The sequence below is a fragment of the Chanos chanos genome, chromosome 6, assembly GCF_902362185.1.
Source record: "Chanos chanos chromosome 6, fChaCha1.1, whole genome shotgun sequence".
In the NCBI taxonomy this organism is placed as follows: Eukaryota; Metazoa; Chordata; class Actinopteri; order Gonorynchiformes; family Chanidae; genus Chanos; species Chanos chanos.
In genome coordinates this window covers 47,794,558-47,807,057 of record NC_044500.1, presented here as the reverse complement: position 1 = coordinate 47,807,057, position 12,500 = coordinate 47,794,558, and the positions used below count along the sequence as shown (strand labels likewise).

At 43.6% G+C, this 12,500-nt stretch overlaps 1 protein-coding gene across 1 annotated transcript in view; it reads left to right on the top strand.

Annotated features, from left to right (window-relative positions):
- gnai2b (guanine nucleotide binding protein (G protein), alpha inhibiting activity polypeptide 2b) overlaps positions 1 to 12,500 on the top strand; it is a 61,934-nt gene that overhangs the window by 35,485 nt on the left and 13,949 nt on the right. Inside the window, exons 2-3 of the mRNA XM_030776190.1 lie at positions 9,087 to 9,129; positions 12,339 to 12,480. Of these exons, the coding sequence (XP_030632050.1) occupies positions 9,087 to 9,129; positions 12,339 to 12,480 (185 nt within the window). The remainder of the gene's footprint in view (positions 1 to 9,086; positions 9,130 to 12,338; positions 12,481 to 12,500) is intronic.

Genomic DNA, 12,500 nt, shown 5'->3' with positions numbered 1-12,500 from the left:
AGATGTGAGAGTAGTTGTCAGTGTTTTTATGGCTGGTATCAGTAGAGCTGTAGAATGGAGCTGTTGAGGGGTAGAGATGTGAGAGTAGTTGTCAGTGTTTTTATGGCTGGTATCAGTAGAGCTGTAGAACAGAGCTGTTGAGGGGTAGAGATGTGAGAGTAGTAATCAGTGTTTTTATGGCTGGTATCAGTAGGGCTGTAGAATGGAGCCGTTGAGGGGTAGAGATGTGAGAGTAGTTGTCAGTGTTTTTATGGCTGGTATCAGTAGAGCTGTAGAACAGAGCTGTTGAGGGGTAGAGATGTGAGAGTAGTTGTCAGTGTTTTTATGGCTGGTATCAGTGGAGCAGTAGAATAGAGCTGTTGAGGGGTAGAGATGTGAGAGTAGTTATCAATGGAGAGGACACCGCTGTGTAAAACGGCTGGGTCACTGGGTCACACTGTGTGCTTCAGTGTTGATTCTCTGACGGACAGTACGGGGGGGGGGGGTGCTGTGTCACTCCTCTGTGAGAAATTCCGTCTTTCGGTGTTTTGCAGACTGTGGCAGAAAAGGCTACTTGAGGTGCTGCTCCAGAATCATGTGTGTTGAGTGTTCAGTCAGGTTGAGATCTGGTGACTTGGGAGGGGTGTGGCTTATGCACTACGCAGTGACCAATCAAAGATCTGTCCATGGAGGCGTGGTCATCCTTAAACAGACCACTCCCATGAGCACAGAAATGACTCACCCCAGCACAAAAGTTGATCCCTCAGAATGGCTTTGTGTTGACTTGTGTCTGGCTCGGCCTGCAGCGGGTTGAGTGGAACGAGACTCACGTGAAAGTTGTACGACTTTACTATCAGACTTACTTTTTAGCTGTAGTAAAAAGTATGTTATGTTCTGCACACCGCACACTGTTCTTGATGAAACTGTGCAGTCTCACCCATGCGGTCGGCTCAGTCACAGACGTTGGTCTGTTTTGCTTTTCACCGGGGACAGCTGGTCCTGAGTTCTCATACCGTTCTCTCTCTCTCTCATGTGTCCTCCAATGTCACCTCAGCCGCCTTCTTCACGACGCGTCGGTGAGCGGGGGGCTAGTCCTCATCACTGAAACCCCAGCCAACCACGCCATCAGCACCGTTTCAATGTCACTTACACTTCCTCTTCACCAAAATCACGAGTGACTGGCCCCACCTGGAATATTTAGACATGACCCAAAACATGATGGAATTTTAAAGGCTTAATTAAGACGGGACACACAGCGGGGTGAAATCGCATGCTTTCAGTGCACTTTCCTCTCCTTCATTTGACTCTAATGTTTCCTTTACTCTGGCAATTACCTGTGTGAAAGGACTGCATCTCTGAAAACATCATTTCTGATTATTATCATTATTATTGTCAGAGAGGGAGAGAGAGAGAGAGAGAGAGAGAGAGAGAGAGAAAGAGAGAAGGAGGGAGAGAGAGAGAGAGAGAGCTCTGAATTATTTAGAAGTCTGTGACCTGTTTTTCAGCTCCAGGACGTGGTGCTGTTTTAATATAATCAGATCTCTCTAATCTCCCTCTCCTTTCATGTCTAAAATATTTTCTTTCTTATATCTTTATAGCTCATTTAAATAGATTAAATATATTTGGATTTTGCATGGAATATTTACTCCTGTAAATCTGGGTGTAAATCTGTAAAAAAAAAATCTTTTATTCCTATGTGTAGCCTAGCATGTCCTTATTGGTCCTGTTACTTGAAAGTCCAGCCCAGATGTTCCTGCTCACAGTGGAAGGTGCAGATAAGAGCGCACTGCTGATATAGTCATCGATAATGGAAACAGACTGACTGACAGACATGTGCGGTGTTTTTCTCTGATCTGATGTCGTAATGTGTTTGTGTGTAACCACATCACACACTCTGCCTCTCATTCAGTTTGGATTAAAAGTTGTTTGAAGCGAATCATAAAGTTTCCTCTCATTCAGTTTGGATTAAAAGCTGTTTGAAGCGAATCGTATCGTTTCATTTCATTTCATTTGCAGTTTGTTCTGTTTCCTCTTCGTCATTCTGTGTCTTTGTTGAGTTGATTCATTTCTCTCTCTCTCTCCCTCTCTCCCCTTTCTCCTCACCTCCTCCTCCACCCTCCTTCCTCCTTCACACACACAAACACACACACACACACACACACACAAATACGCACACATACGCACAAACATCCTCTCTCTCCCTCCGAATTCTTTTGTTCCATCATTTATTGAGGCTGGTTGCTGAGATAGATTTCGGAGAGTATATTTTTCTTTGTTAAACTGTGAAATTCGTACTGCCTGTGATAATGTGCAGAGCAGGATTTTATGAAGACTTATTCAGAATTGGCTAAATTGTGTTAACAAACTTTAAATACATGAGTTGTATACGTAGCAAGGAGCTCATATTGGGGTCACTGCTGCACAGTCTTGAGAATCATGAACCAGTTGATCCAGGCACCAGAGTTCTCTCCACCAAAAATGCTTCTTCACGCTGATTACTGGGCCTGTTTGACAGCTGAGTGACCTTAAGTGACCCTCTCCAGACCTGCCCCCCCCCCCCACCCCCCCGCTCACTCTGGGTGCTGCAGATGAGGACTGCTCCCCCTTCTGTCCAGGCCTCTCATTACCAGGAAGCCTCCTTTGATCTCACTTAGATGCCGCTGTTCTTGCCTTAAATGACAGCAAACAGACATGAGTCTGTTCTCTTTAACACGAGTCTGTTCTCTTTAACGGTGGCAGAAACAGTGAGGGCTTTGTGAACTCCTGTAACCATGCCACTCTCTCTGTCCTGCTCTCTCTCTCTCTCTCTTTCTCTGTCTTCCTCTCTCTCTTTCTCTCCCCCCTCTCTGTCCTGCTCTCTCTCTCTGTCTGTGTCCCACCCTTCTCTCTCTGTATCCCCCCCCCTCTCTTTCTCTGTCCTCCTCTCTCTCTTTCTGTGTCCTCCTCTCTCTTTCTCCCCCCCCCTCTCTCTCTGTACCTCTCTCTCTTTCTCTCCCCCCCTCTCTCTTTCTCTGTCCTCCTCTCTCTGCACTTCCTCCTCTCTATAGAGATGCCAAATGAAGAACATTGGGGATGGCATTTGTCAAATCCCTCATTAACCCTGTACCCAAAACTGAGCTGCTTGCCAGTGGCCCACTCTCCTGCTCCAATTCAATGAGGTGGTAGGCCTTTGTTTTTTCCCCTCTGTACTGAGAAACAATGAGAAGGAAAGAGAAAGCACGTTGATCTCTTTGTGTGGTGAAAGTGTACATAATTCTGAGCCCTAAGTGAAAGGATTCAATGGGCTGTACAGAGGAACAGAGGGGACAGAATGTGTTCTGTTTGAGATGAGGAAGGACCTGCCATGTGGTGCCGGAATTCAGTTTTCTACAGCACCTTAAGCAGACCCTTTTCTCCATCCTGATCTCAACTGTCAGATATTAACAACTGGACGAAGGTCAATATTTGACATAATAGTTATGACATATTTGATGTCCGGTCATATAAAACGTTACTGAAAATATTGTGTGAAAAGGTACAAAATTACATAGGCATTACCTGGTCCATAGCTATTAACAACATTTTTCGTACCATCTTTTTTGTAGCTACTCAACGACAATCTTGAGACCATGCGGAAAATGAAAATGAGAAATTACAAAGGGGAAATAGTGGCCTCTAATGGACGAGGGAGGCAACTGCAGTCATGTCAAATCTTGAGGCTTTTGCTTCAAGAGAAAAAAGTAGACCATCTGATTTAAAGACTGATCTTTGTTCAGGCCTTCACAACCTTGACTTAAAATGTTGTGTGTTTTTTTTTTCTTTGTTTGAAAGAGTAATTAGTCTAGTGACACAGTGGCTTAATCTATCTATCTATCTAGCTATCTATCTATCTATGTATCTGAATTGAACTGGCAGCAGGACAGAGTAAAGAGCTCACAGATTTGCCTAATACCAGATTCAGATACAAACATGTCTCGTTGTCTAAATATGGATTTTCCATAATAATGTCTAGTGCATGATGGAGAAATATTACTCTCCTTTAAGATAACCACTGTAGTAACCATGATAAACATACATAGTGTAACTTTTGATGAAGCGAGGCCTCGCGCGAATGTTTTTGTTCATTAGCACTGAACAAACTGTTGGGTGGTATCTGCTTCTCACCTGAACTCAATTAAATCAATGCTGATTCGGACGCTTGTGAGTCACCGCTTTAAACCCATGCGGCTGTAACCGATGATCCTCCAGCACACAATAACTAAAAGCGACAACCCTTTTCCCTCCTGCTGCTTCCAATTAAACTTTGTTTTTCTCGAAGCAGAGAGCATTGTGAATAAACAATTGAATTGTTATTCTTTGGCGTCCCCGGGCGATCACTTAGAGGGTTTCCCTGTTCGACATTAGCGTGTATTAGCATTGTAAACCAGCTCACCAGGGGGATGTACACAGCACTCCCTAAGGTGGTTGTGGTCCCAAAGACAACTGTGCAGGGATGTAAATGTTTTATGTGTTATTTGAGGGCCACAGCTGGGACTGCTCGTTAAGTATTTGTTTTGTTAGCGTCGGCATCGGTGGCGTGTCTTTGCGGCTGTGGTCCCTAGACACGCCCTTCCTCCACCCTCCGCGACCGTACCACCGCCGTGGCTTTCGGTGCTAAGCCCGTTGATCGTTGTGATGACCAGTCTTAAGCCTCTACACACACACACACACACACACACACACACTGTTTTCAGTCCTGAGTCATAGCTAATCCACAGAGCCAACGTCATAGCGTGCCTAGCATAGACTTCTCTGCGCATATTTACATACACCGTTTCTATGTTGCTTTTGTATATTTACACATTTTTACACCACGGATTCTTCTAGATTGGTGATTTTTAAGTACTTAGCTGCATTTTCATCTGGCCTGTGCTATATGGTTAAAATATCATCTGACTTTCATGACCAAATAGACCCAGAACGTTCAGTAGATCAGCGGAGAATGCGTTTAACCCTAACCGCACCTAGACAGTTGTTTGCACATCAGATGGGCCTGGTCCTAATTCAGCAGAACTAAAACAGTAGCGGAAAAAGTTGACTTTGAGAACAGACAGGTCAATCAGGAACAGACAGACACTTTTTCTCTTATTCTGCCGACAAGTTTAATCGCCGCAACCACGTACAAACCAAATGACAGAAAAATCGCTGTCGACCGATTCTGCTACTTACCTCTCTGACTTTAGAGTCGTCCGATATTCCATAGATGCCACTCAACTCGTGTCTCACCTTTTTTTAACGTTAGCAAATTGACTAAGAAAACAGAACAATTAAAGAGTTGATTTCATGTTCGTTCAGGTTTAGTCTTTCCCTTTAAGCCATCTTTTGTAAACGGACTTCTGCAGGTGCAATGCCTGTCTGTAATACTCACATGAAATTATTATATTATTACTCCATCACGTATAACTGTGTTCCTGATTTTCATTTTTGAACTGAATTTCATTGTCGTCTAATGGTTAATCGGTGCTTGTCTCTCTCACAGAAAAGTAATAAAAAGTATGTGATGTTCCTTACAGATCTGACAGGCGTCTTGGCATTCTACAAATTATGTTGCAAGCCTGGCTTCACACTCTTACATTTACAGCTGAAAAAAAAATGGATTGTAGAGAAAAATAATTGAAAATTAATTTCTGTGTTCTAGAGGCTGAGAAGCTTAAAATTAGCAGACTCGTTCGTTTTTTCACCTCGGAACACTCTTTTTTTTAAAAGCCCTTTTCATGTTAGTGAGAGAACAGATACCACTTTTGACTCGATAAAAAAAAAAATCTGCAGTTAATTAGTCCTGGGTCATGTAATTCTTTGAAGTATTTGAACACTTGGGTGCCATTCCAACTCTCCTCAGTGCTCTCTGCATGTGACCTCGTTCTGTTCATGGACAGGGGGGAGACTAGCAGTTTTGCTGAACACCATGTGGGTATTGCTTTGACATGTCCAGTCCTGTTGTAGACCAGGAACTGAGGTGAAAGAGAGTGTGGAGACAGGGTTCATTGGTTTACTGATTTCACTCTGGTCTGTGATGAACCTCAACTGTGCTGGCAGGGGGTTTACCAAAGACATTTAAGACAGTTTTAAGACACTCTTGTTGTTGTTGTTGTTGTTGTTGTTGTTGTTGTTGCTGTAACATGCTATGACACTCGATTAACCAACAACACTTTGTTGATCCTCTGCTGTGGTTGTGCTAACAGACTTTACGATATCCATTCTACAATATCTAGTGAAACATGATTCCCACAGGTAATGCATAGAGAAAAATGGTTTCTCCAATGTTCTCCAGTGGAAAAATGTTTTTTATTCTCTATGACTTTTCTCTGCTCTTTGATCCTTAAATAAGATGAAGATGTGTGTGCATTTCTGATGGACCCAGACACAGGCTAATGCGGAGAAAGGGCTGTTTCCAGGTGTTGTTTTCCAGAGATAAGAGGATATTAACCATGCGAATCATATTTGTGCCGATACCCACAACTAATTCCTGCCAAAGACAACAGTAAACAGAAGCAGAGCCATTCCGTTGCTCCCTGCTGGGACTTGTAACAGTGTGTGCTAACGTCTGCTTTGCCCCGGTGTTTATGGAAACACTGCGCGTTTTTTTCCAGAAGCTAATCACCTTCTGTACAGCGCAGCACTGTAAGCAACTCTTTTAACGTTTTGAGTTCTTTGTTTTTTGCTGCATGATTAAAAGTTTTTGAGGACCATATTCTGGACTGTAAATTTTTGTTTGTTTGTTTATGATTGTCATATAATCGCTATATTGTCATGCTATGTTACAGTTTGTTGTAACTATGGTATCAACATCATGTCAGTACAGTGTATCTTCTCCACACTGCAGCTTCTCCACTGTATGCACACTGCAGATATAAACTGTTCACTGCATCTTCTCCACTGTATGCACACTGCAGATATAAACTTTTCACTGCATCTTCTCCACTGTATGCACACTGCAGATATAAACTGTTCACTGCATCTTCTCCACTGTATGCACACTGCAGATGTAAACTTTTCACTGCAGTTTCTCCACTGTATGCACACTGCAGATATAAACTGTTCACTGCATCTTCTCCACTGTATGCACACTGCAGATATAAACTGTTCACTGCATCTTCTCCACTGTATGCACACTGCAGATATAAACTGTTCACTGCATCTTCTCCACTGTATGCACACTGCAGATATAAACTGTTCACTGCATCTTCTCTACTGTATGCACACTGCAGATATAAACTTTTCACTGCATCTTGTCCACTGTATGCACACTGCAGATATAAACTGTTCACTGCGACTTCTCCACTGTATGCACACTGCAGATGTAAACTTTTCACTGCAACTTCTCCACTGTATGCACACTGCAGATGTAAACTTTTCAAACGCTGTGCTTGTGTATGACGTGTAGTAACAATCCGATAAGTGCATCTGCTCTTTTGTATGGCAGCAGACACTGTGTGAATGTACAAAGACTGTTAATGTAAACAATGTAGTGTCAGTCACGCAGTTAAAAAGGAGCCAGACACATGAAACCAGACGGAACGGCTTTTGTCTGAGCGTCATATTTCACTGTAGAGACACGTGGATGGAAAATCAGAGTTATGTTTGTAAATAAACCTCAGTTATCTGGAACTCAGTTATCTGGAATAAACCTCAGTTATCTGGAACTGCTGATTAGCTGTAATCATTTTGGATTTGTCGTAACAGCATTTGTTGCGTCAGTAGAAAATAACTCAACACGCCAGCCAAAACCTGAGCAGTGATCGTGTTTCTCTAGAAAGCACTGTGTTCTGTCACAGATGAACACAGTGGGGCATTATTTCATATTTGAAATATGAGTATGAAAACACCATCACCTCCGTCACCTCCACCTCTACCCCTCCCTGAGCATAGCTTCACCTCCATCACTACTTTTCACTTCAACACCTCACACGTAGCATTTTCATGAAGCGAAATTAGCTCCCATAGTAGGTACAAACACAAGCGTTATCTAGGCATGCATCTGTCAGTCTGTGTGCTTGTCTGGACTGAATAAACTGTGTAATTTGACCCGCTCTGTGAAGCACAGCTGATGATTAAGTCAACTTTTCTATAGGCCTTTATCTGTCCTTCTCAGTGGAAGGAGGGATATTTATCCCCTGCAGGATGAAGTGATGTTACTGTGTGGTTTATTGGGCGAGTGTTAGGGAAGCACATTTTTCATACTTAATCAGTGAGAAAAATGGCTGTGATTACTGCGTAGTCAGCAGCAAGAAGGGCTCAGATGTGCTTTACACCCTCACCACCCAGATCAAGAGAATGACGGCAAGATAAAACATCCACCAGGCGAGTCGAAGACGAATGGCTTTTCACTCCAGCTCTCTCCGCTTCATCGCTCTTCATCTCTCTCGTTTTTTTTTTCATTCATCACTTCATTTTTAGCTTTTTTTTTTTTCCTGGTTGTTCTTCCTCGCTCCCTCGTTCCCTCTCCTTTCTTCTGTTGGTTCTGACCTTTTCTGCATTGTATCCCAAACAGCTGCTGTATTCATTAATTGGGAATGATGGATGTGTGATCCTTCCTCCTCTTCTTCCAGGAGTAATTAGTTCTCTTGTCATTCTTTTGAGGCTGACTCTTCAGCTCTCTTCTTCAGAGCTTTGAGATGAACGAACGAACGAACAAATGAATCAATGAATGAACGAACGAATTAATCTTTATTATCGGATTTACTCACTTACAGCCTGTTTTAATCATGCAGGAGGAAGAGACTTTGAATCATTAGTCAAATTTATTGTCAGCTATAGTGTTTTTAAGTGACTTTTGATAAGGTAGTGCTTTTACCTGGAGTGACGCACACTTATTGTATAATGTTACTATATTTATATATATAGTTATATAGCTATACAGTTATTGTATGATTTTAATTACCGTTGCTTTCTGTGCCAGAGACTTATGGAGCAAATCCTGGGTTTACATACCAATCCCACAGCAGGATCAGTAATGAAACCTTCCGTTTGGGGTTTGAACCAGCATACCTTTGTTTGTGGTTGATATGTGTTGTATGTGAATGAACCTGATGACATCCAGAATATTCTCTAACCACTGCGTGTGTGTGTGTGTGTTTTTTTTGCCGTAGGTGCTGGAGAATCAGGAAAGAGCACCATTGTGAAGCAGATGAAGTGAGTCACCTTTCTGTTTCTGTCTAAACGACATCCCTCTCTCAACTCTCTGTCTCTCTGTTCTCAGATCTCTCCTCCTCTCCTCTCCTCTCCTCTCCTCTAACCCCCTCCCCTCCTCTCCCCTCTCTGTAGAAGAACTGACGTAGGACACAGTGGAGGAGAGAAAAGTACAGGCGCTAACAGTTTGGGACAGTGTGCCAAAAGAATGTTCTGCTGGGCTGAGCTTTACTCCTCTCCTCTCCTCTCCTCTCCTCTCCTCTCCTCTCCTCTCCTCTCCTCTCCTCTCCTCTGCACGCATCTTATCCTCACATCCTCTCCTCCTGTTAGCGCATTACAGGATTAAACATTTAGATCTGTACGCATGTATGACTGTATGCATGCGAGTATATGCATGTACCTACAACGCAGAGGTCAGGTCTGGCTGTGTGCCGCTCCTCCTCATGATAAATGAATGCTATCTCTGTCCTAATGAGCCAATCCACTGGCCCAGTTAGTAACTCAGCCCCACTGGGCTTTGCAGTAGAGGCAGTGTGATAAACTGGTGTGTGAGACCGGTCTGGATTCCACAGCCTACGACAGCAGTCGCACGAAAAACCCCTCCCCTGAGACACGGCCACGTCATCAGCCCTTCACTGATGCTGTAGGCTGAGAAATACGGGCTCGGTCCAGCAGACCTCAGAGCAGCTCATTCGTTTCAGAGAGAAAAAAGTCTGGAAAATAAAGCTTTGGGCAGTGGTGTAGCCAGGGACAGTTATACCTCAGCGCTGGCTGTCCGTGGTAGTGGTGATATGTACTGTATAGATGTAAATATAATCCAAATACACCCAGCTCTTAGGACCACATTTTAAATGGTCTGAAATTTCTTACTGCAAGCACCTAAAAACATTACATCGTTATCTTCCAGCAGGACAGTTCAGATAAAAAAAAAAAAAAAAAAATTCACTAGAGGTCACGAAATAGAGGGAGGCGGTGATGTCAGAGGGGGAGGGACTGGAAATGTTTTGTTCTCGTTGAAACCAGTCATGTCGTTAGTCTTTTTCCCTGATTTACGGTTCTCTAAGAGATTTCGTAAGAGGAACTGGTGGGGGCTAGGAGCGTAACCACTGGAGGAAAGGGCGTTATAAGATTTCCCAGGTAGTAACCACAGCATTGGGAAGGCAAGCTGTACTTGATCTCGGTGACGCTGAACCTCCTTTTGGTTTTGGCGATAAAGCTCATTAGCTTTTTCTTTTTCTTTTTTTAATGAGTAACTACCCTCCTCCTCGTTCTGTTCTCCTCAACGTTGACAGAATTCTCTGTTCCATTAACACCCGCTGGAGAGCACTTCCTGGAGAATCTTAGAGTGTTTGTTGTCGAGATAACATGCCTCCATGTCTGTTGTCCGTGGACACGTCCCAACACGCGGCTACGCTTTACAGCAGGACGTAATCTTCAGGAAACATTCCTGTTGTCATTTCGTAGTAACGGTGTGACCAAACAGTCAGAGCGGTCAGAGACGGCGTAGGTCTGGAAAACCAAACACTCCCCCACCGCAGTAACGTCAGTAACACACAGAGAGAGTTCCACAACTCCCTCTCCCAGATCTGTCCTGAAACTGACCCCTGAACGCCGGCCGTAACGAAATTGGGCGTGTGTCCGCACGTAAGCTACCCTGTTTGTCTTCCCCGAGAGCGCCGTTAAGTCTTTCCATTCGGCTTTAAAGCTACGCTGAGGACCAGTCGCTGTTTTTTCCTTCGTCTTCAGCCGGAATTTCTTTCACTCCTCTATTGTTCTGAATGTGGTGATAGGAATTAGTGACCTCTGTCAGTGCTCAGGACTGTGTTTTTCTGAATGTGGTGATAGGAATTAGTGACCTCTGTCAGTGCTCAGGACTGTGCTGTTCTGAATAGAGCCAGTATGTTTACGGTCATAAAATGTGTTGTGTAAGGTGAGAGCCATCGACAGGTTTTGTGGATATTCTGGTAAACATGGCCAGCCTGAGTTCTTCACTCAAACCAGGAGAACTCTGCTGGCTCCAGAATTTCAGACATTTTCCTCAGTTTGTCAGGGTAACATTTGTCCTTTTGAGTGTTAATTTAATTTAATTTAATTTTTTCATGAAGTTTGAGTTTAAGTTTGAGTGTAAAATTATACTCGCTGCATCAGTATAAAACTATACTCAGTTTGAGTGTAAAATTATACTCTGTTCGAGTGTAAAATTGTACTCTGTTTGAGTGTAATTTCAACAGTGTGAGACACTGATCTCAGTATGTAGGCACTCGGAGACTGAAGATGATGTTGTGAGTCACTGTAAGCTTGAACTGACTCTCTCTCTCACACACACACACAAACACACACACACACTGGCCCGTCCTCACAGGCATGGTTTAATAATTTAGATTTCTCTGAGATAGTCAGGCTCACAATCCATTTTTCATGAGAGGAGAGAGGACAGAGCAGGGATTGAAAACCCAGGTTATTAACATAGGAGCAGAGAAATGTCATTTCTCTCTTTCTTTCTCTCTCTCTCTCTCTCTCTCTCTCTCTCTCTCTTTCTCTCTCTCTCTCTCACACACACACACACACACACACACACACACACAAACACACGGTCTCTCACACACACACAGAAAGAGAGACAGACACAGAGAGACAGGGGTAGAACTGGTAGACACTCGTAACACCTTCCCATCTCAGAAACAAAAACAACAGAGCAGAATAACAGATAGAGGGAACTGTGGTCCTGGGGTGTGACAGAGGGAACTGTGGTCCTGGGGTGTGACAGAGGGAACTATGGTCCTGGGGTGTGACAGAGGGAATTGTGGTCCTGGGGTGTGACGGAACATAACTGCAGTTTATCAACCAGCAGCACAACCCCATAGACAATACACCAACTCTACTCCTCTGGAAGGTTAAACTCTCCCTATAATGGCATTTAATGAGATTAAGGTAGCCATTCATGCAAATCTGTGGCTTTTCATGACTAATTAATCTGTGAGAAACACATGTCACTGCCCCCTGAGGTTCACAATGGACACACATTCAGTCTAATTACGTCAGCGTTGCAGGGGAGGTGGCCGTCGACGTATTTTAAGCATTTGCCTCACTTTTTCACTTTTCCTCTCTCTCTCTCTCTCTCTCTCTCTCTTTCTCTCCTTCGCTCTCTCTCTCTCTCTCTCTCTTTTTCTCTTTCTCTCCCTCTCTCTCTCTCTCTCTCTCTCTCTTTCCAGAATCATCCATGAGGATGGGTACTCAGAGGATGAGTGTAAGCAGTACAGAGCTGTTGTCTATAGCAACACCATCCAGTCCATTATGGCCATCATCAAAGCCATGGCCAACCTAAAGATCGACTATGGAGACTCTGCAAGAGCGGTATGATGCTAACACACTAC